Below are 23924 nucleotides of genomic sequence, written 5' to 3' on the forward strand. Positions count from 1 at the left end.
GAGGGTCTCACTATGTTGCCCAGGCTGATCTCAAACACCTGGGCTCAAGTGATCCCCCCACTCTGGCCTCCCAAAGTGCTGGGTTTCGCTGAACTTTTTTGTTTTGGAAAATATAGTTATTTCTCCTTCAAGTATTATATTAATATGCAATAAGATTATTTATAAATGAGTCATTTTTTTATCTTAGTTTTCATCTCAAATGCCATCAACACTGATACCTGTAACCCTCATAAACCAAAGCTCCCTGGGGCCCTCAGTGGTTTGCAGGATTCTAAGAGCTCAGTGCTCCGTAAGGTAATCCAGGTGCCTCCTCCCACAGAGCTCCTGGACTCTCTAAAAAAGGCCAGAACCTTTTCATTCATTGATTTAAACACACATATTTGGGTCATACCATAGCTTATTCAGAGGAAATTAAAAGTTCAGAAGCTTCCAGAGTGATTGTCAATAGGGGAAATATACAAACTGTATATTAAAGTGACATTTTATTAGACTATTTACTACTTAGTCTAAATTCAAGTATAGTAGTCAAAGAAATGAGTTATTCATCAACTTTGTTGAATTCACATCTTTCATTTTAGAATAACAGCAGACTTTAAGCATGTATTATTTTTCCAGTATTCAGCTTAGTCTAAGACTGTGTGAGTCTGGTTTGATCCATTGCCGTGAAGAATACACAGACAGCAGCTGTAATGAGCAGTTGCATTCCCTCGTAGAGAAGTTTTGGAGAAAATACGCTCCATATAAATAAATGATAACGCAGAGATGTCACCAAAACGATATATGTGGAAACTGGAATAGAACAAATCAGCGCGTAGCAGAAGCAAGCATGACTCAGTGCTGAACTGCTGTTAATAAGAAAGAAAATGTGTATTAGCACATGCCACTTACATACCACGCATGTAACAACACTTTGACTTTCAAAGAGACTCCAGTAGCTCTTGCCCTTGGACTAGAGGGCACCGCGTTCCTTCTTCCGCACACACATCCAGTCACTATGGTGCTGGGACAGGTGCCTCTCCAGATGCCCGGGAGACGGGAAAACCCATCCTGCCCCCTTGGAGGCTGTGTTCTAGTGAAGGAGGCAGGAGACACCAGATACATAACATGTCAAGAAGAGACAAATTCATGAAGAAAAATGAAGCAGAGTAGGCCGGGCGTGGTGGCTCAAGCCTGTAATCCCAGCACTTTGGGAGGCCGAGACAGGTGGATCACGAGGTCAGGAGATCGAGACCATCCTGGCTAACACGGTGAAACCCCGTCTCTACTAAGAAATACAAAAAACTAGCCGGGCGAGGTGGTGGGCGCCTGTAGTCCCAGCTACTCGGGAGGCTGAGGCAGGAGAATGGTGTAAACCCGGGAGGCGGAGCTTGCAGTGAGCTGAGATCCGGCCACTGCACTCCAGCCTGGACGACAGAGCCAGACTCCGTCTCAAAAAAAAAAAAAAAGAGAAAAGAAAAATGAAGCAGAGTAAACAGAAGAAGGATGGGTGAGGGCCACCACGTCCCATACACGCACCTTGAGCTCTCCAGAAATGCTTCTAAAATTTGACTGTATATAAAAATCACCTACAGTGTGTGCTGGAAGTGCCACTCTGGAGTCCCTCCCCACAGAAATCTGGATGTGGTTGGTCTGGGATGGGCAGAGGTCTGCGTCTCCACAAGGCATGGAGGCGCCCGAGGGGACATGAGCTGCAGCCCCAACTGCTCAGCAGTGCCACCGTCTGCCAACAGTCTGTAAAACAGCTGTAAAACAGCTGTAAAACACCGTCTGTAAAACAGCTCTAAAAAACGCACCCCCAGACTTTGCACAGGTATTTAAAAATTACATATCCGGCCGGGCGCGGTGGCTCAAGCCTGTAATCCCAGCACTTTGGGAGGCCGAGATGGGCGGATCACGAGGTCAGGAGATCGAGACCATGCTGGCTAACACGGTGAAACCCCGTCTCTACTAAAAGATACAAAAAATTAGCCAGGCGAGGTGGCGGGCGCCTGTGGTCCCAGCTACTCGGGAGGCTGAGGTGGGAGAATGGCGTGAACCCAGGAGGCGGAGCTTGCAGTGAGCTGAGATCCGGCCACTGCACTCCAGCCTGGGCGACAGAGCGAGACTCCGTCTCAAAAAAAAAAAAATAAATAAAAATAAAAAATAAAATAAAATAAAATAAAAATTACATATCCATGTGCTACCATATCACATGCATTATAAAATACAAACAATGAACAGAAAATCACAAAAGGGCGAGATACAAATAAACATAAATACAAGTTCTGGCCAGGCGCGGTGGCTCACGCCTGTAATCCCAGCACTTTGGGAGGCCGAGGCGGGCGGATCACAAGGTCAGGAGATCGAGACCACGGTGAAACCCCGTCTCTACTAAAAATACAAAAAATTAGCCGGGCGCGGTTGTGGGCGCCTGTAGTCCCAGCTACTCGGGAGGCTGAGGCAGGAGAATGGCATGAACCCGGGAGGCGGAGCTTGCAGTGAGCCGAGATCGTGCCACTGCACTCCAGCCTGGGCGACAGAGCGAGACTCCGTCTCAAAAAAAAAAAAAATAGAAGTTCTGAGCTTTTCTCCCTGCTGTTGTGTGGAGGACCACGTCAGTCCGTCTGGTCTGGGGACACTGGCCCAGTGGGGTTTGCTGAGCAAATCCACAGGGAAAGACAGCATTCTCGGAAGAGCCACCCCTCGAAGTACGTTAATGTACTCCCCTAGTTCTCAACCCACCAACACATTACATAAATCTCTTCCTCAAAACAACTTCCCGTGAGTCTGTGATTATTGAAAAATGATAGGCCGGGCGCGGTGGCTCAAGCCTGTAATCCCAGCACTTTGGGAGGCCGAGATGGGCGGATCACGAGGTCAGGAGATCGAGACCATCCTGGCTAATGCGGTGAAACCCCGTCTCTACTAAAAAAAAATACAAAAAACTAGCCGGGCGAGGTGGCGGGCGCCTGTAGTCCCAGCTACTCGGGAGGCTGAGGCAGGAGAATGGCGCAAACCCGTGAGGCGGAGCTTGCAGTGAGCTGAGATCCGGCCACTGCACTCCAGCCTGGGCGACAGCGAGACTCCATCTCAAAAAAAAAAAAAAAAAAAAAAAAAGAAAAATGATAAATTCCATTATTTGGGCACTTTCCATGCCTCATCCATGACCTCTGATCAAGTCCTATTAGAAAGGGCCCAGGGGCAGCCCTCAGACCTTCAGAGGCCGGGCCTTCCAGGATCCAAATCTAAGTTCTGGCTTTGTGGCCTCACCGCAAAAGCAGCAGCGAGTGCTGAGCTGACCTGTCTGTGCTCTCTGTTCCGCAAGTCCCACTTCACGGCTGCCTGGTCTCCCTAAGCATGACCTCCAGCACTCACGGGGTAGCCTGTGCTGACTGCGCAGACGCTCGTGCAAGCATGCCAGTGTGCAGACGTTCAGGGCACTGCTGACACAAAGCCAGGCGCCTCTAAAATCCACTGTGGGCGGGGTGTGGGCGCTTCCACCATGGTGGACAGTTCCTTTGGCTCAGAGGCATTCATGCTGTTGAGAGCCTCAACATAGGAGGTGAGCGGCGAGGGGCTCCTTTTAGGGTGGGGAAAAGCTCAAAGGCAGAGCACAGGCGTGTGTCCTGGGTGTGTGGGCCCCACCGCATGTCTTGTAAAGGGCTCCTCAGTCCTGTCAGCCCAGCAGCTCCGCCAGGTGCTACTTGAGGGTGTCCTGTAAGCGGATCCTGCTTCAGTGCTCACTGCTCAGGAAAGGGCGTCAACAGCCACGAAGGGCCAAGGACGGGGCTGTCTCTGGCTGGAGGTGCCTGGTACCTCATGCTCCCAGCGACTGTCTCTGGCAGGGAGCTCAGGCTGACCCCTCCACAGCCTCACCTCAGCCCCTCACTGGCTCGCCATCTCAGGCCTTGGAGGGCCCCTGCTTCCTCCTGGCTTCTCCAAACACTCCTTCACCTCAGCCTGCCATGCACTCCGGTCAAACACTCAGACCCTGGGATCTCCCTGTGGGCGGCCCTGGTGCCTCTGTTTCCTTGCCAGGCCCAGGCTCCTTAGGCGGGTCCCCCAATCCCGTACCGCTGGTCACCACTTGGCATCTAGTCCCACGGGCGGGGAACCCACAGGGAGGTGGACCCCAAGTTATCCTCGACACACCCCCTGGTGACAGCAACACCTGGGAAAAGATGAAGAGACTCTGCAGGAAGCTTCATGGCTAAGTGGGCCGTGGCCCCATCCTACCCAGATAGCGCGCAGGAAGCTGTGGCTTAGACGTGGTACCACCTTGACTTCAGTTTAACAGTTTTTAGCGTTACCCATCTAGAAGATGGCGGCTTGCAGTTCCCACCACCTCAGTAAAGAGCCATGTGCACTGCAGGGGAGCAGGCAGCCCGGGGTGCCAGCCCGACGCCAGCCCCTGGAACAGAGGGTTGCCAACCACTCAGGGCCACGTTTTTGACCTGCTGGAAATGTATTTTCTGTCTACCATTTAGACCTAGTTACAGTTTTTCTACTCTACTGAAACAAAATAGAAACCACGAGTAAAACTTGATGCTTTAAGCTTTTAAAAGGGAAGGAGAAAACCCTATAAAATGAAGGAGAAATGCTCCTTGACTAGGAAAAGTATCATATGATACTCTCCAATTGATCAAAATGCCTTCAGCTCACTTTAAAAAAATGCTTTCATTTGTCTTTTTCCCTCCCAAATACAAACTGCCTGGCTATGTAAGAGATGAAAAGTGCCTGGTCCATCAAACTGTAATCTGCAAGCCCCAGGGCAGCTGCAAGGCCAATGACCAAACCTACAGAGAGAGGAGCCGGGCAAGTGCTTCCAGCCCTCAGTCCCCAGCTGGCCACTGGCAGGTGTGCCGTCCACACAGCAAGTGCTTGATCATGCCGTGCACAGCTGCAGCACATCCGTTCTCCAGGGTGGAGGTGGGTGCACCTCCACGCGCTCACGCCCGCTTGTCCTGACACCTGACCACACGACGTGCTGACAGCCCACCCCGGACGGCCGGGGACGGGGCCTCCTGTTTCTATAAGCCCAGTGTGAGCGCGCAGCTGGCCTCAGACAATGAGAAAGACGTCCCAGGTCAGCTGCTGAGAGACTGGCGGGCGCTGAGCAGGGGTCTCACGGCAGACGTTTGTTTCTACACAGAACCTAAGTCAGGACGGACGTCTCCACACAGCCCCGCCACGGGGCGTGTCTCCCAGGCTGGTCTGTTGGTGGCTTCCGCCCCCCGAACCTCAGCTTTCTGCTGTGATGACAAGCTCAGTGGTGACTGTAAATTACGGGGGTCTGTCCACAGACTGCCCCAGAGTGGGCGTGTCAAGCGTCCACAGGCACCTGAAGAAAACACAGGTGAATCTCAGGTATTCCTGTCCTTGGGAAGCTTGCAGTCTGGCAGTCTGGCCAGGAAGCGATTCTCACCTTGGAAAGGCTCCCATGTCAGCTGTGGGAAGCACATGCCTACCACTGCTAAAGCAAGGCCAATGCTCCCCGACCCCTTACAGAAACCTGTGAGTAACTGAGGGGTCCAGCCCGGGCCCGCCAAGTCGGCTGGGCGTGAGCGCTTCCACCACGGTGGATTGGACGGTTCCTTTGGCTCAGAAGCATTCATGCTGTGAGAGCCTCAACACAGGAGGTGAGCAGCCAGGAACTCCTTTTAGGGTGGGAAAAGCTCAAAGGCAGGGCACAGGTGTGTGTGCCTGGGTGCGTGGGCCCTGCCCACATGTCCTGTAAAGGGCTCCTCAGTCCTGTTAGCCCGAGGACACCTCTGTGGAATGTCAACAGGGGGCTGGGCATCTGGGTCTGGAGGCAAGGGCAAGGGTCCCTGTGGCCTGGGTCTCAGGAGCTGGTCTGGGGAGGGGAGTAGGGAGAGGGCCTGGGTGGAGCTGAGAGGATGAACTGGTGAAGGAGGCTGTGGAGCAGAGCCAGAGGGCAGAGCGGGGCCACAGAAACGTGCAGAGTGCTCTGTGGAGTCACCGGGAGCTCCGCATGAGAAGCCTCTAAGTGTCCTGGGAGGGCTGGCATGGGGGCTCAGCAGTCAGCACCGCCAGAGACTGCTCAGTCATGGGAGGACGTAGGAAGCCCTCCAGCCTCACTGCTCAGCAGAGGCCACAGCGCACTCCCTGGGGCTCCCGGCAGGACTGGGGCCTCTGGTCACCACAGGACACGCGCAAAGCTCTGGCTGACGTGCCGAAAGCCACCCAGCATGTGCCTCAGACGCTCGCCTGCTGTGGAGGAGGCCGCGCCATGGGACGCAATTTCAGCACACGGAGGAACACACAGGTGCTGCAGGGATTCGTGACTGTGGCTGGCAGCAAGGACAAGCGTGGAGCACGGGGCACTCTGGCAGATGCTGCAGGGGCCACTAGCCCCTCCAAGGCTATGAACACTTCTAAGTGCCCCCCAATGAGCCCCCAGCAACTCCCATTTTACAGACGAGAAAACCAGGCACATGTGAGTCAGGTAACTTTGCAGGCCCTGGGGTCTCTGCCAGACCAAGCTGGGAGGTACAGAATCAACCTCCCTGCACTCCACCCAGCGCCTGACTCCGCCAGGCCAGGCACGGAGGCTGCTGTGGTGAACAGAGCTGGTGAAGCCCCTGCCTCACGAAGCCGCCTTTCTTGGGGGAGCAAGAGAGAAACATCATGAGGAAGCAGAGTGCGTGCGGCGGTGGGAATGCTGCAGAGAAGACGGGCGTGTGGATGGGGGGCTGCACCCTTGATCTGGGGTCCCCTGGGGGAACTTCTGCACAAAGCTGCCAGGAGACGTTGGGTGTCAGTGAGGAGACCTCAGGCTCACTGGAGGGAAGGAGGTGGACCAGGGAAGGAGGCGGACCAGGCAGGAGAGCATAGAGGGCAGGCCAGACGCAGCTTGAAGGGATTTCTCAGCAACAGGGGACGGGACTCAGGTCTCTGAACTTCCCTGTGAGCCCCCCCGCTCGTTTTTCCAACCCAATTCACCAGCCTATGTGTAGAAGACACACGCCCCCAGCTACTCAAGGACGACTCGAAACAGGCACGGCCCCAACCACGAGCCTTCCCCAGGGTCCTGCACGCTCCACCAGGGTCTCTGGGGGCCGAGAGCAGTCTTTTATCTTCATGTCCCCAAAGGGGAGGACTACCCACCCTCCATCTGGCCACCAGCAAGCAGATAAACCCGGGGTGGCAGGAAAGGAATTTTCCTTCCGGTGTCTCTAGAAACCATGTGCTGGTGTGACCTGGAGAGCCCAGAGAGACCCCATCAGACCCGACCCTGGGGAGCCCAGAGAGACCCCGTCAGACCCGACCCTGGGGAGCCCAGAGAGACCCCGTCAGACCCGACCCTGGGGAGCCCAGCGAGACACCGTCAGACCCGACCCTGGGGAGCCCAGGGAGACCCTGTCAGACCTGACCCTGTTGAGCCCAGCGAGACCTCATCAGACCCGACCGTGGGGAGCCCAGCAAGACCCTGTCAGACCCGACCCTGGGGAGCCCAGCGAGACCCTGTCAGACCCGACCGTGGGGAGCCCAGCGAGACCCCGTCAGACCCGACCCCGGGGAGCCCAGTGAGACCCCGTCAGACCCGACCCTGGGGAGCCCAGCGAGACCCCGTCAGACCCGACTCCGGGGAGCCCAGCGAGACCCCGTCAGACCCGACCGTGGGGAGCCCAGCGAGACCCCGTCAGACCCGACCCCGCGGAGCCCAGCGAGACCCCGTCAGACCCGACCGTGGGGAGCCCAGCGAGACTCCGTCAGACCCGACTGTGGGGAGCCCAGCGAGACCCCGTCAGACCCGACCCCGGGGAGCCCAGCGAGACACCGTCAGACCCGACCCTGGCCCTACATGGACCGCCCAGGCTGGCCTCTGGCCCTTGAGCTTTGGACTGTTGCTTATTTAAGGAAAAGAAAACTGTTGAAAAGACTGTTGGATCCATGGAGCTCAGACTCCCTTGCATATGGAACAAAGTATGACCCTTAAAACCAGGCAGCCGGCCCCCAGAACTGTGCTGAACGGCAGAGGGGCACCTCACCTGCGTGTTTCTGAGCTCAGGAAGTGCACCAAGTGGCTGGCCCAGAGCACAGGCCCTGCATACGTCCCAAACGCTGTCAGGAGCACGGCTGGGATTTCCACGTAGGTGTCTAAACCCACGAACCCTGCGGAGATGTCCACGGTGGCAATGTTGTTGGAGTTGCCCTGGAATACAGGAGAAGAGCTAAGGCCTCACAACACGTGGCATCAACAGCCATGATGTTAGCGTGAAACGTGTACACAGCCCAGATAACCATGCCAGCACAGACACATGTGTGGTCAGAGGTGGCTGCCCAGGCATTCCTTCAGACCGTTGAGATGGCCTTGCCTGGGTGGCACCCCCTCCCCCGCTTGCAGTGCCCAGGCTATGGAGGGGCACATGAGCCGTCCGTGCAGAAGCTGTGGCCTCCTCTGAGGAAGGACACACACACAGACTGGCTGGCTGACTGCAGCACATCTCAGACCTTTGTCCAGACCCATCGACTTTTCTTAAGCCCATGGACCTCCCCTCAAGGACCCCCATCCGAGGGGGCGCATATGGCCCTGAGAGGTACAGATGCTGGGCCCAGCCAAGGGGGGAATTGGGCTGAAGACTAGAACGGGCACCCAGCCAGGTGCCATCTACAGTGAGGCACTGCGAGTGGGTTACATGGAGGAGGGCAGGCCAGTCGCCAGGGGAGCACAGCCCCTGGTACAAATTGGTAACTCACATCTGGTTTACGTATCAGACCATGAGGACTCACTTGGTCTCGTCAAACTTCATCTGTCAAGATTCTGGCCAGTCCTGGCCCAGCCCTGGTAGGTAACTCTCTGCAGCATGCAAGGGCTGATGCCACACAGCTTACCCTGCTCCTAGTGATTCTGGATCCCAAAAAGAGGTCTTCTGAGAGACCCTGCCTCTCTGGTCCCAGGCCCCGCCTCTCCACTCCAAGAACCCGCCTCCACTCCTAGGCTCCACCTCTCCACTCCTAGGCCCTGCCTCTCCACTCTAAGACCACACCCTTCCACTCCTAGGCCCCACCTCTCCACTCCCAGGCCCCTCCTCTCCACTCCCAGGCCCCGCCTCTCCACTCACTCCTAGGCCCCACCTCTCCATTCCTAGGCCCCGCCTCTCCACTCCAAGAGTACAACCTTCCACTACTAGGCCCCTCCTCTCTGCTCCCAGGCCCTGCCTCTCCACTCCCAGGCCCTGCCTCTCCACACTCCGTCTTTACTGACTCTGATGTCTGTCACTTGCCTGTCATGCTGACCTTTCCTCAGAAACTCAGGACATCTACAGTCTGACAGCACATATCTCTATCAAGCCCAATGACCCCAAGCCCAACAAAGATCCCTCTCCAGAATCAGAACTGTTCATGTCCACAAAACACTGGCTGGGTGTTTACCAGCTTGACTCCTTCCTCCCTTTCCATGCAGACAACTGTGGGCCCAGGGGGTCCCCACGTCATGTTGATGCTGCTTCCTCAGTATCTCACAGATGTGCGTTGACTCCTATCCCTGTTGTCATAGGCCCCAGCCCTTCGATTTGGCTTCCCCTGAGACCCACTGGACTCGCGGCTACCGCCTCTCTTGGAAGGCACCTCCCCAGTCATGTGACTCCTCTGCTTGGAAGCCCTTCTGCAGGGAGACTGAGGAGACAGCAAACAGGCAGAAGCAGCAGGAGACCCTGGAGGGCGGCAGAGGGACAGAGTCCCAGATGCCACGATGGGAGCAGGGGAGGAGGACACCTGGGAGGCCACTGTGGCTCTGAGCAGGCTCAGCCAGGCACAGAGACTGCCAGCCATGCTGACATGTCCGTAGCTGCACAGCAGCTTTACCTGCATGACTTCATTTAAGCCAACAGTCCTGACGTGCTTCGTAATTATCCTCATCAAACAGGGAGGAAACCGAGGCAGAGAGACCCGGGGACTGGGTGAACGTGGAGGGCCAGCAGATGAGCAAGGGCAGTCACATTCCTGTTCCCTGGTCTGTTAAGGAACTGCCCAGTTGAGGGCAGGAATCAGGGATGGGCAGCAAAGCCACAGGTTCCTCCCGAAGGAGATCTAACATTAAGGGGCAGCAGACTCAGCCTCAAAACAGGAGCCGTGGGGAGAGGGGGGAGACCAGGGAGGGCTGGCTCCTGGGGACGCCGGGAGACCACTATCCCCGGTTTACAGATAAGGAAACGAAGGTGTGACAAGAGCCTGCTGGAGGCCACCTGGCTTGAACGTGCTGGACACCAGCATCCAGGCCTGCAGTTCTGCTGGGGACACCATTGTGCCTTGTGTGGACATGGCAGGGAAACCTGCAGGGGCCTGAGTGGGTCAGAAGGGTCGGGGAAGCACTAGGACAGGGCTAAGAAACTGGCCACTAGCCACTGGCCACCTACTCATTGTACCTGAAGACACAGACTTCTGTAACGTCACGCCTACCCCTCCTTTGGGCTTCAGGATCAGAGGGACAGACATACAGACAGAAAATCCTGCAACTGTGGGCTGTTCCATGGGAAAGGCTGGGAACACCAGGAAAGGAGGAGAGGATGGAGGAGAGGCCCTGTCGGGACACAAAGAACTGCACAGCCTCCTGGGATGAGACAGCGGAGAGGCAGACAGCGGTGCACACCAAGAAAATACAGACCTCACGGTAAAGACAAAAATGGAACCACGATGCTCAGCTGGTGCAAAGTGACTCAGCCTGGGAGTCGGGGCTGGAAGGGAACCAGCAGGCCTGTGCCCGCTCTCCTGAGGTTGCAGGGAGGCTGGATGAGGCTGGATCCCTCTGAGGCCCCGTCTACCTGTCCATCTATGTCTCTTCATAACTGAGGTGGTTTGGGCTTGTCTGAGATGGGTCTTTACACTGGACAGAAGCCCTTGTGACCCACCAGGCCTCAGGGAGCTAACAATCGGGGGGAACAAATGGCCCCCAGTGTGGACAGCCCAGACACCAGGGGCAAAGGGCATGAACGAGAACAATTATTACATCCATCAATGAAGCAAGTGAACAATGGGATGTCTGTGCTTCCTGAACTGCTTGTAATAAATAAACCCAGGCCTGGCCCGGCAGAGCAGCAATCCGCTGTCTTAAGCACCCACACATCCACACCTGGGACGTCTGTCTTAAACGACCGGCTGTACTTTATCTTACAAAATACACCCAAGAGTTCAGCATCATTCACCATGCCATACTGACAGTTCTTTCACTAAACAAACATTGTAACTTTCCAACGTCTGGTAAAATTTTCTCAAAGAAAAATACAAAATAAATATGTAAAAAGTGAAGTCTTCTACCCATGATAATAATGAAAACCTACCTGAAAATAGAAGAAGGCTTGCCCAAACCAATAATGCATCACAGTAATCTCAGCTGCATCGTGCCTCAGGGGCTTCCAGATGAACTTAGTCATGAGAGTCTGAATCAAGAGACTAAATGCTAAGACCGGAAGATTATGTGGTCTAAAGAGCAAGGCTGCCAGAAGAACTAATCCACTATGTATCTCCCATAAACCTACAGTCTTCAGTTGGAAGTCTGCAGCAATGACTTGAGATTTAAGTAAGTCTTTGGTGCCCGTGAACAGAATGCCAAGGACAAAGACATAAACAAAACGAGCTTCAATAATACCCCTAAAAAAAAAGCAAAACAAGTTAGATTCATTAGCACCAGTGAGAAAAATTCAAAAACAGTTTCCCATGAAAAACACACCTATCTGCCTAGGGAACCAGTAAATGTCCCAGCACTGCTGGCTAAAGGAGCCGCGGCACCCTCCCTACCCCCCAGGTCCCGCCACGGCAGAGGGCATGTCTCCCCCGCACAGCAGCCCTGAGGAGCCGCTGCCAAAGGCCCACAGGCGTGTCCTCATGCAGACTCTTCTGCTGGGGTTGGCTTCAGGGAGATCTCGCTCATTTGGCCCAAGGATCACCTGGTGGCACCACCCAAGGTGCCCTCGTGGCCCGCCTGCTTTGCACAATTAAAAAAAACCCAATGCACTGGTATAAGATTCACCTCTAAGAAACTGCCGTAAGTTCATAAACGTTAACTGTACAACTGGGCAGATTTAAAGAAGCATTTGCACATTTACAGGTACACACACATGCAGTTATGGGGACACAAGCACCTGCACGTTTACAGGCGCACACGCAATGGTGCAGTCGTCCAACCCGCGGGCTCTGGACAAAGGCAGAGCTCTGCTCAGCCCAGGCCCTGCTGCTCACTAGCTCTCCGACTCGGGGCGTGTCAATCAAGACTTCTGACCCTCAGCTTTGCTATTTGTAAAATGGAGAGAAAATGGTTCTACACTTCACAAAGTCATCCTCGGAATTAAGCAAGGCAATGCAGAGAGTGTTTGGCACACAGTAAGCTCAGTAAATACTAAGTACTCTTATGATAGTTATCTGTAAAGCATACAATTACCAAAAAATTTCATATTACAAAACACGTATGTTCCTAAAACATAGTATTTTAAATAAATTTTGTAAATGAAATACTTCATATATCCTGCAAAAGGTGATCATTTAAAATAATCATAGTTTTTTTATATCACCGTAATATTGTGAAAACTAAATTTTCCTATATTAGATTTTCTTAGAAAGTTTTGTACATTAAGAAATTAAACTTTGATCAGTTTAGTTCAAACAGCCTGAGCGCTGTATACCATGTGCCTGGCAGTGTGGCTGACACGAGGGGCCCACATCCTGGCTGAGGAGCTGGGGTCAGACACCTGGCAACCCCCACAGGTCAAGGTGTGTGCCAAGCTGAGAGTGAATTGTAGGTCCATCTGCATTCAAAGAAGGGAGAAATCAGCAAAGGTCACAATCACTGGAGAAGTTTCATAGAAGGGACTGGTTTCTGTGTCAAGAAAGGACGCCAGAGCAGGAGGGTGGTGAGCAGGAGGGTGGTGAGCAGGAGGGTGGTGAGCAGGAGGGTGGTGAGCAGGAGGGTGGTGAGCAGGAGGGTGGTGAGTAGGAGGGTGGTGAGCAGATGCAGGTATCATCTGGGGCCTTTGGTGGGTCCTCCTCCTCCCCTGGCCAGGCAGCACCTGATCCTGCTCATCCAGGCCCACCCCACTTCCACCTCCACTCCAGCCATCCCTAGGCTTCTGAGTGGAGGAGAGTCAGGAACTGAGTGCAAAGGATTTCAGACTATCAGTGGATGGCAACGCCTGAGGGACTGACAGGAGAGAGGCAGCTGTTACAATGATCTAGAGCCAGGATGCATCTGCGGCCAGGACCTATTTACAATCGGGACAGATGGGGACAAAGGACGGAAGCACTTTACAGGAAGAAGGTGAACCAGTGCGTGTGGAAAGAAAAGGCACACTGGCTAGTTCTGGACACTAGCAAATTACATGCTGCAGGAAGCAGGCCAGGGAAGGGAAGAGGGCCAAGGTTTTCAGATGAGTGATGCTGAAATTCAGTGCACAGATCTGCGAGGAAACAAATTTATTCACGCACTGCATCCTAAACACACACCCCCAAATGTAACATCCATTTGGATGAGCCCAAAGTCTCAGATTCCAAAGTCAACAGTCTTTGAGACATCTCCACAGAACACTGCTGGTACCTGCCCGTCAGCATCCTCTCCACACTGAGGGTCTGCTACACTGCCACTGCCTCAGCCAGGCCTCAGCTCACCCTAACCCCCACCCCTTACTCCCCACTCAGCCAGGAGGTATTTCCAGGAGTGCCCCGGAGCCCCACGGCCACTCCTCAGACTGGCCACAGCCCTTAGCAGTCACCTTGACTTTTGCTCTGATTAGAAAAGCAACACTTGTTAACTGTAGACATTGCTAAGATACAAAAATAAGTAAAAAGCAAGACCACAATCTATGATTTCGGGTCCTAAATATAATCATCAGTATTTTAAGTATGTAGTCTTTCATATTAAGTATGAAAAAAAAAAAACAGGTACACACTTAGTAAGCTGGGGTCATACCACCGTTTTACAGCCCACTGTTCCACAACATGCTTCTCTGTTCTGTGCAAACAGGCTGCCTAACAACCAGAAGACTCCTTTACAGAGCACTGACCTCACTGAGAGGATCACTTATTGTTGCTGGATAATTACCCTGGTAGTTCCTTTTTGCAAGTGTGAAGGACACTTCAGTGGGCGTGCCTCTGTCCCATCCCAGGCTCCTGCCTCTACTTATATTCTTGAGGTAAATTGAAATAGAGTCAGCTATATAAATTTAAATAGAGGGTCACCCACACGTTACAAGCTGCCCTCCAGAACGGCCTCTGCTCATCCCACTCCTGAGGATGAGAAGGAGCCTGCTTTACCACCACAACACCGTTAAAATCAGAAACACAGCTGCCTTGACACGAAGAAAACGGTCCTCCTGACTGAGCCCTCCCACCGATCGGCAGGAGCTCCTGGCCCCTCACGGGGGCTCGTTGTAAATTATGAGGACAGTGTGATTTTCCAGCAAGCTTCATCTCCCAACCGCTGGGAAATATCCACTTGTCATCCTCGTCGCCAATTACATCCTGACCAGGAAACAGAACCCTGGTCATCACGTGCTGCCACTCACTTAGAAACCGATTCATACTCATCTGTCTGTCCCATCACACACCCTGAAGGTTTCATTTTAAATTTAAAAAAATCTTACTTCCAAGTGATTTCTCTTCTAAAAGTAACACATAAAACATAAAAAGTGCTAACAATGGGGCTGGGGGTTTTCTTAGTTACACTCCAGCAGCTGTTGACACAATCCCAATTCACAAACACCAAACTCCAGTGCTGTGAAGACTGGCAGGGTCTTCTCAGTCCATCAAAGAGTGAAGTGGTTCTATGCGCCCCATGTCTGCCACGCACTTAACTTACTTGGAAATGTCCTTGCTGTCCGGCCGCCACGGGAACCGGACACTCCCGATGGCTGCCCGGTAGCAGTAGACGCCCAGCAGCCCCAGCGCCAGGGCAGCCTTGGACACAGAGGAGCACCCCCTCTGCACCAGCACAAAAACTACGAGGAGGGAGATGGCAGCCAGGACAGAGAGCTCGGCTTTGTGATCAGAGCTGAAATGAGATGGAGAATGCCAGCATTACAGCAAACAAACAGCGATGAGATCAATCTACACCGAGTGGCTTTCAAAGAACTGTATTAAAAAATAGCTGATTTTCCCAAAAACCAAAGATTACATGAAATTGTTGGTTTTTATTTTCTTTTTATTTTTATTTTTTTATTTTTTTTTTGAGACGGAGTCTCGCTCTGTCCCCCAGGCTGGAGCGTAGTGGCCGGATCTCAGCTCACTGCAAGCTCCGCCTCCCGGGTTTACGCCATTCTCCTGCCTCAGCCTCCCGAGTAGCTGGGACTACAGGTGCCCGCCACCTCGCCTGGCTAGTTTTTTGTATTTTTTTTTTAAGTAGAGACAGGGTTTCACAGTGTTAGCCAGGATGGTCTCGATCTCCTGACCTCGTGATCCGCCCATCTCGGCCTCCCAAAGTGCTGGGATTACAGGCTTGAGCCACCGTGCCCGGCCAGTTTTTATTTTCAAACGAAGGTTCTTAAAGTGTAACAAATCAAAGACGGTCAACCTCAGTGGGGTGTGGTGGCTCACGCCTGCAATCCAGCACTTTAGGATGCCGAGGCGTAAGGATCGCTTGAGGCCAGGAGTTTGAGACCAGCCTGGGCCACATGGTGAGACCTCATTTAAAAAAAAAAAAAAAAAAAGGACAGTCAACTTGAACTCTCACTTCTCATTCACAAATAGGTTTCCCATCATCAGATCTGGATGCCCAGAGGCCAGGTGGTAACAAATATATAAAGAGTCCTCTTGTCCCCTGGTACCCTCTCGGGAGCAGGCCTGCATCTACCAGCTCACCTCCTCCTCCCACCCTCTCCCATTAACTCGGTAATGCACGATATGTCCCTAGACCCACATGGCTTCTCACAGGGTCTGCCGTCACCTGCTCCTGGGTGAGGAGATGGTGCAGAGGTTGACAGCTCGTCAGAGAGCAGAGCCCGAAGTCCTGACCGTACTGCAGTGGTGCAGCACCAGCCAGCCCTGGCCTGAGTGTGAGGCAGTGACGGCCGGGCTCCCTTCTGTTTCTTTCACGGCAGCTCTCACTTCAAAGCCTCCCAGGATGGGAGGGGGAGACTGGGGCCACACGGGGGCCTGGGCCTCACCCCAGGAAGGGGCACCTGGGTTTTTTTGTATTGTTACTTTTAAAATGGCACGTGTTTTTACACAATCTTCAGGACTGTTATAATAATAAAGTAGAACAATTATAACAATGTAATTGTTACTGTCAGAAATTATATGAATGTGCGCTGTCTCAAAATACTGTAATATTTTCAGACAACGGTTGACCTCGGGTAAGCAAAACTGCGGATAACGCGGTGGGGGATGGCTCTTGCATGTGGGGTGGAAAGCCAGCCAGTTCTCTCCTAATGCTTTAACTTTCCAGGAAAGTCAGGAACAAGGTGTCACAGTGCTATTCCGGGACACGGAGCTCCGTGACACACCCTGCTCTACATGCCTGGGATCCGACCCCGAAGCTGGCGTGCCCAGCACAACCTCCCGTCAGCCTGTTCCCCCTCCGCTTCCTCACCTCCGGAGCGGGGACCAACCAAAGTCCTCTCTCCGGGGTTGCTCTGGAAAGGAAATGTGTGGGCACACGGCAGGCAGATTACCTGAAGGACCCGATCTGTGATGACTTTGGTTACCAAGGTTTTAGTAATTTAGTTAATGCTTAGCCTCCCACAAGAATTACTTAATCAGAAGAATCTGTAATTTCGCAGCTTCTGATGTAAATTTACAAGTATCTTCCAAAAGAACCGTGACACTAACGTGGCCCCAGGAATCCTCACATGCTCACCAAGACTGAGTCTCGTCATTCAGTTCTGTTTCTCTGCCTCAGCAGGTATGAAGTCACACCCTGTCATTTAACCGGAAGTACCCTCATTACTAGGACTGGGCATTTCTCTTTTCCTTCTGCTGGCATTTCTTATAGGAGTTCTCTGCAGTGACGAGACCACAACCTGTGCCTGTTACTCTCATCGCAGATACTGTTTCATTTTGCTGTTCTTCTTTTACTTTAGCTTCCTAAGTCTTCACTGCCAGATAATTAAAATTTAAAGTCTAGACAAATCTTAATTATTTTTCTGTCCTAGTTTCTTATACTTATTTTGAGCCTTGCTTGAAATGATTTGCTACACTTTCTAGGCGGTTTTCCAGTTGCCAATGAAAGGCTCAGGAGGTGGCTGAATTCCTCCACACGGCTCTTACCCTCAGGGTGAGGAGAGAGAAAAGGGAGGATGGAGAGGAGAAAGGAGGGGAGCTAAGGACAAAGCTGACCCACAGACGCTGCACCCACTTTGCCTGGCTGACCCCATCCTTGCTGCTGCCCTGGGGATCATCGGCAGTGGGATATGGGTCTGGGGGAATGACATGGCTTAGATGTTTGTCCACTGCAAATCTCACATTGAACTTGAACATTCAGGCTGGGCACAGTGGCTCACACCTGTAATCCTAGCACTTTGGGAGGCCGAGGTGGGTGGATCACTTGAGTTCAGGAGTTCGAGACCAGCCCAGCCAACATGGTGACACCCCGTCTCCACTAAAAACACAAAAATTAGCCAGGCATGGTGGCGGCACCTGTAATCCCAGCTACTCAGGGGCCGAGACAGGAGAATCTCTTGAACCGGGGGGCAGAGGTTGCAGTGAGCCGAGATTGTGCCACTGCACTCCAGCATGGGTGAGACTGAAACTCCGTTTCAAAAAAAAAAGACACTGGACCTCCAGGGTTGGAAGTGAGCTTGGTGGGAGACGTCTGGGTCATGGGGGCAGATCCCTCATGAATGGCTTGGTGCCATCTTCGCAGTAATGAGCACATTCTCCCTCTGGCTGTTCACAAGAGAGTTGGTGTTTAAAAGCACCAGACACCTCCCCCATCCCTCTCTGGCTCCTGCTCTCGCCACATGAAGTGCTGTCTCCTGCTTTGCCCTCCGCCATAACTGCCAGTTTCCTGAGGCCTCTCCAGGAGCAGATGCCAACACCATGCCTCCTGTGCCGCCTGCAGAGCTGAGAGCCAAGATGAGCCTCTTTCCTTACACGTGACCCGGCCTCAGGTATTTCTTTACAGCAACGCAGGAATGGCCTGACACAGGGAGACGCTGAGTGATGGGCGGGGGGCACACAGCCTGGGCATGGACGGGGCGTCCAGAACAAACCATTAGCAAGCCTGACCCCGAAATGACATCTTTACTATCATGATCATTGAAACACAAGGTTTCAATCACGAAGAGTTACAGTGGTTCAGCACTAATAAATCAAACCTATTAGGCCAGCCCCCAAATAAATTCACCTCTCAACACTAATTCTAGTATCTAGTAAAAACACTGGTTTTAGTATATTTTCCCAGTTCTTCAGATCTCAAAATACTATCCCATTCTTAATATGAAAAATGATCTCAATTTAGAAAAAGAAGAGCTTGGCAGGTGACCAACTGGCTGTAGAAAGTCTGGCCTGTGACCACAGGCCCATGCTCTCACCTGGTGAGCCAGTGGCCGAGGTCAGGCCGGTGAGCCCACTGCACACCTGTCTGGTTTAGAGAGCGCAGCAGCCGGCAGCAGGCCAGTATCAGCCACGGACTGGCCAGCACCATCCACTTCTCGTGGCCTCTGAGCCCTTGGGAGGCAGAGGGGCTTCTGTGGCCTTTGTCTCGCTCCAGCGCATCACAGGCAGGCCCGTCCTGCCACGCTGCTGTGGCCCCGTCAAGCCCTTGTTCCACACGGAGGCCACATGGAGGCTCACTGTCGTCTCCCAGAAAGCAGTTTCTGTAGGTTTCTTGGCTCAGAGCTAGACACAAGGTGTTCACAAGGAAGTACCAGGTCTGGTGTTCCTCCTCCACGAAGCTGCTGGCACCCAGGCTCAAGACGTGGCCCGCCGTCCCTAGCAGAATAAGAAGGTCTAGCTCTGACCACCTTGAGCTGGGATGCACAGGGTTCTGTAAAAAGCAAAGCACATTTTGTAAGAGACAGTCTGATAATTACGCACATCTTGTGGCATGTCAAGTCCTTGCTCACAGCAGAAAATGCCCTGGACACACACCGTTGTTCCTCGCACCCAGCACCTGGGCCCCTACACTGGAACAGCCCCCTTCTGCTCCAATGGCAGGAACCCTCCTCTTGGGACGCAGCCTGCAGAAGTGGAGACGCCCTCAGCCCAGGCAGGGGAGCCGGGACACAGCACGGCCAGCCAGCATGTCCTCCCACTGGACTGCAAGGCCCAAGCTGAGCGACAAAGACTGAATATGGTCAGAACCCTCTGGGCAGTGATGGAGCCCAAAGAGCTTGCCCAGAGGCTCCTGGCCCTGGCCCTCCGTGCTCCCGCGTCCAGGCTCTTGAAGAGCTCTGGTCTTCAGATGGGCATCGCCAGTTCCTGCTTCTTGAAACCAAAGAACCCCAACAATACATCCCACCAAACCAGACCTTGAATTTCTCATGAATATTCCAGAAATCCAGAAAGTTTCCACTAAAATGGTTAATTCTGTTGAAATGACAAAGTTGACATCACAGTACTGTCCCTTAAATATACGAACTTAAAGCAGTCAAAATCAAAGATGAGGATTCAATTATTGCCACTTACTCTTTTGATAACTATATATTGCGTGCGGCTAGGTACTAATTCAATACAGGGAGAGAGAGCATGAGCCCAGGTAGGCCCGAGGTGCGAGCATGGATGCAGATCATCCTGGCTCCGAGGAAGCCTGTGGCCTGATCACAACGCTGTGTCTCGGACAGACACTCAGCACAGGGCCTCTGACAGCTCAAGCCAAGAGCGGATAAGGGCTGCGCAGGGCTGGGGTGGGGGCCAACAGTCCTGCTGCCACTGCACTAAGTCACTTCATCCTGGACTCTGGATCTGAGTGCGACAATCCGCCTCTTTCTCACTGCCTCGCCACCACTCCCCAGCTAACAAATGAAGGTGTCCGAGGCCAAAGACTAAGAATTCCAACAGAAAACATCCGCCTTGGAAAGAAATCTGGACCTGATGAGGCAGGATGCATTCTGGAGGCAGCAGGATGAGTGAGGCGACCAAGTCTCCTTTTGACCCTCCTGAGTGTCCAGGACAACTGTCTTTTCTTCCCTCAGCTGCAGCTCCCACGCCTCTGCTGGGAGGCTGTCTGATTCACGCACCCCCTCAGTGGGGGGTTCATTCCTCTGTGACCACCAGCTCTTTACAATCGCCTTTGTGACAGTCGCAGGAACCTAGCTTTCCAAGAACTAAGGCATGTGACCTGACAGCACAGATGTGAACACCTGTGTCAGGACACCCTGAGGCCTCGGATAAGGCTGCTCCAAGTCCTTCCCTGAGGCCCCCTGTCCAGGGCACTGCCAGCACTTGGCACACACCAGGTGTTCAACGGAAGTCTGGTAAATGAAAGGCAGCCTGAAACAACAAGAACAGCCTGAGCAGAAGGACCACATCACATTCCTAGGAACCAGCCGTACGTACCTTCCTGGAGGCGTTTCCACCCACGAGCATGTTGGTCAGAACAGAAACGACCACACACAGCAGCGCCGAGGCCAGCACCATCACCCCACCTGCTGCCAGCCACGAGAGGCCACAGAAGTAGCACGAACTTTCAGCTGAGGTGCACACAATGACGTGAACGGCCGAAAGAACCAAGATTACCAAATAAAAGAGCAGAGAAAACCCAGGAGATGACAGTGGGACTTCCAGCTCAGCCTTTCTGTGCAGTGCCTGTGGGACGCTGAGCAGGAGCAGGGTGAGAACCTGGAACAGAGAAACAGCAGCGTTCACAGACCGCTGGGCTTGGAGAAACCCACTTAAAAACAAGCCCAGCTCCCGCTCTCGTGTCAGCTGTCCACACAGTAAAAGCAGAAAAGAAAGCTCAGGAAAAGATGATTCTTAATTAACTGCCCCAAAATGCATGGCGTGATTTTTTTTTATCACCTGTAGCAATACTGAGTGATGCCAATTGACACCTGACAATACTCTGGGTCTTGTCACAAATCAGGACACACCACGAAAGAGTTAAACAAGAAAATTAATATTTTCCCATTTTTAATAACATCAAGATATATACTTAAAACTATAAATATTTGGCTGAGTTATCAAATCAATGCAACACCTGAGCCACGACTGTGTGAGCATCTGTACCTCCAAAACCACGACAGTCCCCACCATCATCGAATACATGTCGTACTGGGCCACTTGTGTGCTCAGGGACAAGCTCAGCGTCTTCAGAGCAGCCAGGTACTGCCTGAGAACCTTGGAGCCCAGGTTGAACAGGACTTCTGAATGCTTTTCCTCCAAGTACAGTCTGATCCAGTTCCCATGCAATCTTTCTGACATTTTAAACTGCTCAAACCCAGGATCTATTAAGAAGACAGAAAAGTTACATGCGCACGCACACACCATGAACATACATATATATACATAATCTCAAAGTATTTAGTTACGCGTGGCACATGGCAAAGCCTTCTCTTTTTAGAACTGACACTTAACGAAGATGAACCATTCCTTTGGGTGGGGGTCTGCAACGTCTTCTGTAAAGCCTGGAAAGCCGCCGATGTGCATCCATCCGCCCTCTGGCGATACGGGCCTTGGTCCTTGGCATACACCCTGCGGACGGCAGTGACTGCCCCCTGTGCTGCCTGATCTCTTTCTCTGCCTCCCTCATCACTCTCACTTCCTCCTCCCTGTTCTGTCTCTTTCTACTCTCTCCTTCTTGTCAACGTGCAATATACAAACAATCCTGAAATGCATTTTGTCAACAGTCAGGTTTTACAGTCTTTCTAACCCTTACAGCACTGTATGCGGACTGGGCAGGCAGCGGCTTGACCGTTCTCCACCACACCCACTTCCCCTGTGCAGACTGGCCCTTCCGAGCTCTAACATCCCCCGTTCTGTAGCCTGGGTGACTTCCTCACATCCTCTTTGGAAAGGGAGAGCAGTTTCCAGCCCTCTCTGCTCACAAGGGTGAGCTCTGCTGGGAGCATGGATGCCCTGCCTCTGGATAAAGCCCTGCCCCTCTGCTATGGCACCCTCTTTTAGACCATAGTGCCATGCTGCTCATGGCACAGCTGATGTCCTTTCTTTCCAGAGCTGGCTGATGCGTGAGCCTCTGCCTGGACCACGCTCACTTGTGATTAGACTGGTTTTTTGTTTTGTTTTGTTTTTTGAGACGGAGTCTCGCTCTGTCGCCCAGGCTGGAGTGCAGTGGCGTGATCTCGGCTCACTGCAAGCTCTGCCTCCTGGGTTGACATCATTCTCCTGCCTCAGCCTCCCAAGTAGCTGGAACTACAGGTGCCTGCCACCATGCCCGGCTAAGATTTTGTATTTTTTTTTTTTTTTTTTTTGAGACGGAGTCTCGCTGTGTCTCCCAGGCTGGAGTGCAGTGGCGTGATCTCGGCTCACTGCAAGCTCTGCCTCCCGGGTTCACGCCATTCTCCCGCCTCAGCCTCCCAAGTAGCTGGGACTACAGGCGCCCGCCACCACACCCGGCTAGTTTTTTTTTGTATTTTTAGTAGAGACGGGGTTTCACCATGTTAGCCAGGATAGTCTCGATCTCCTGACCTGGTGATCCACCCGCCTCAGCCTCCCAAAGTGCTGGGATTACAGGCTTGAGCCACCGCGCCCGGCCAGATTTTGTATTTTTTAGTAGAGACGGGGTTTCACTGTGTTAGCCAGATGGTCTCGATCTCCTGACCTCGTGATCTGCCCACCTCGGCCTCCCAAAGTGCTGGGATTACAGGCGTGAACCACCACGCCCGGCCTAGACTGGCCTTTAAAGCAAGAACTTGCTTCCCGAGACCCCCTCGGTTTTTGACATGCGTTTCCTACTCCAGAAGAGCCACGCCAAGGAGGGTCTCAGTTGTGCCTCTTGGCAGGCTCGCCACTCGGTGGCTCTGCATGCCCCAGGTCTGCTGTCATCACAGCAGTGAAAGAGCTGCCACGGGCACTTGAGCCACTGAGGTCCAGGGCGCTGTGGCACGAGTCCCTGAGCGTGAACCCACACGCCTGCAGGCCCAACCTACTGCTGCCGGCACCAAGTCCCTGAGCGTGAACCCACACGCCTGCAGGCCCACCCCATGGCTGCTGGCACCAGGTGCTCTGCACTAAGTGCCAGTGGCCAGCAACACTACGCAGCTCGCTCGTTTCACCTCCCTAATAACCCTATGAGGCAGGGATGAGCATCAGAACTTCTCCAGAGGAGGCAACTGAGACACAGGGGGTGAGTCACACACCCAGGCCACAGCACCAGTGGGTAAAAGCTGCAAACGAAACTCAGGCAGTCTGGTTCCAGGGCTGGCATTCTTCATTGCTACACCCACTACCCTGGAGTGGGGACGCCTGTGTCCACACCCCACCACCCCCGAGTCACAGAGACATGGGTACCTGTGCCTATACCCCACGAGCTATGAGGGTGCATCTGTGCATCGAAACAAATATCCATGGAGCGTGGACAACATGCCAGGCGCTGTGCCAGGCGCTGTGCCAGGGGAAAGACATGACATGGCGAGCAAGCAGGTGCAATCCTTGCCTGCTGGGGCCTGGATCCAGTAGGGCTCACAGGCACGCGTGCGCACACACACACACACACACACACACACACACACACACACACACAAGTGTAATTACAAACTGTGACTGCATTACAGTTGTAATTACAAGTTTCCCAGGAAGGAAAAGTAGAGGGTACCAATGAGGGATTTTTGGTAATGGGGAGGAACTGATTTTGGACTGGGAGTGGGCGCTGGACCAGGAAGGTCTGATGTTTATGCTGAAATGTAAACGGTACCCAGGAATTCGCCAGGCAAAAAACTAGAGGAAGAGCATCAAGTTGATGGGAACAGCATGTGCGAAAGTCCAGAGGCGAGAAAAGGCCAGTCCCACTACACTGAGAGAGCCGGGCACCTCCAACAGACTGGACACCACCCAAGGACTGTACGGGCCTGGCTGTGGGTTCTAAAACATATTTCAGTGTCAGA

The 23924-nt window shown here is 53.1% G+C and overlaps 1 protein-coding gene across 10 annotated transcripts in view; it reads right to left on the reverse strand.

The window, feature by feature from the left end:
• Window positions 1–465: 465 nt before the first annotated feature.
• Window positions 466–23924, reverse strand: part of PIGG (phosphatidylinositol glycan anchor biosynthesis class G) — a 45705-nt gene continuing 22246 nt past the window's right edge. For 4 of the 10 annotated variants that reach the window (XM_050789785.1, XM_050789789.1, XM_050789790.1 and 1 more), the window contains 7 exons: window positions 21091–21308; window positions 20422–20703; window positions 18456–18910; window positions 14786–14977; window positions 11280–11589; window positions 7992–8155; window positions 466–845 (listed from right to left, as the gene is read on the reverse strand). In XM_050789785.1, coding sequence (XP_050645742.1) covers window positions 629–845; window positions 7992–8155; window positions 11280–11589; window positions 14786–14977; window positions 18456–18910; window positions 20422–20703; window positions 21091–21308 — 1838 coding nt within the window. In that variant the 3' untranslated portion in view covers window positions 466–628. Of the gene's footprint in view, window positions 846–7991; window positions 8156–11279; window positions 11590–14785; window positions 14978–15610; window positions 16923–18455; window positions 18911–19526; window positions 20704–21061; window positions 21309–23924 lie in introns of those variants that run through there. The other 6 variants (XM_050789788.1, XM_050789786.1, XR_007725572.1 and 3 more) reach the window with 6 other exon arrangements.

This window comes from Macaca thibetana, chromosome 5 (genome assembly GCF_024542745.1).
Source record: "Macaca thibetana thibetana isolate TM-01 chromosome 5, ASM2454274v1, whole genome shotgun sequence".
Lineage (NCBI taxonomy): Eukaryota > Metazoa > Chordata > Mammalia > Primates > Cercopithecidae > Macaca > Macaca thibetana.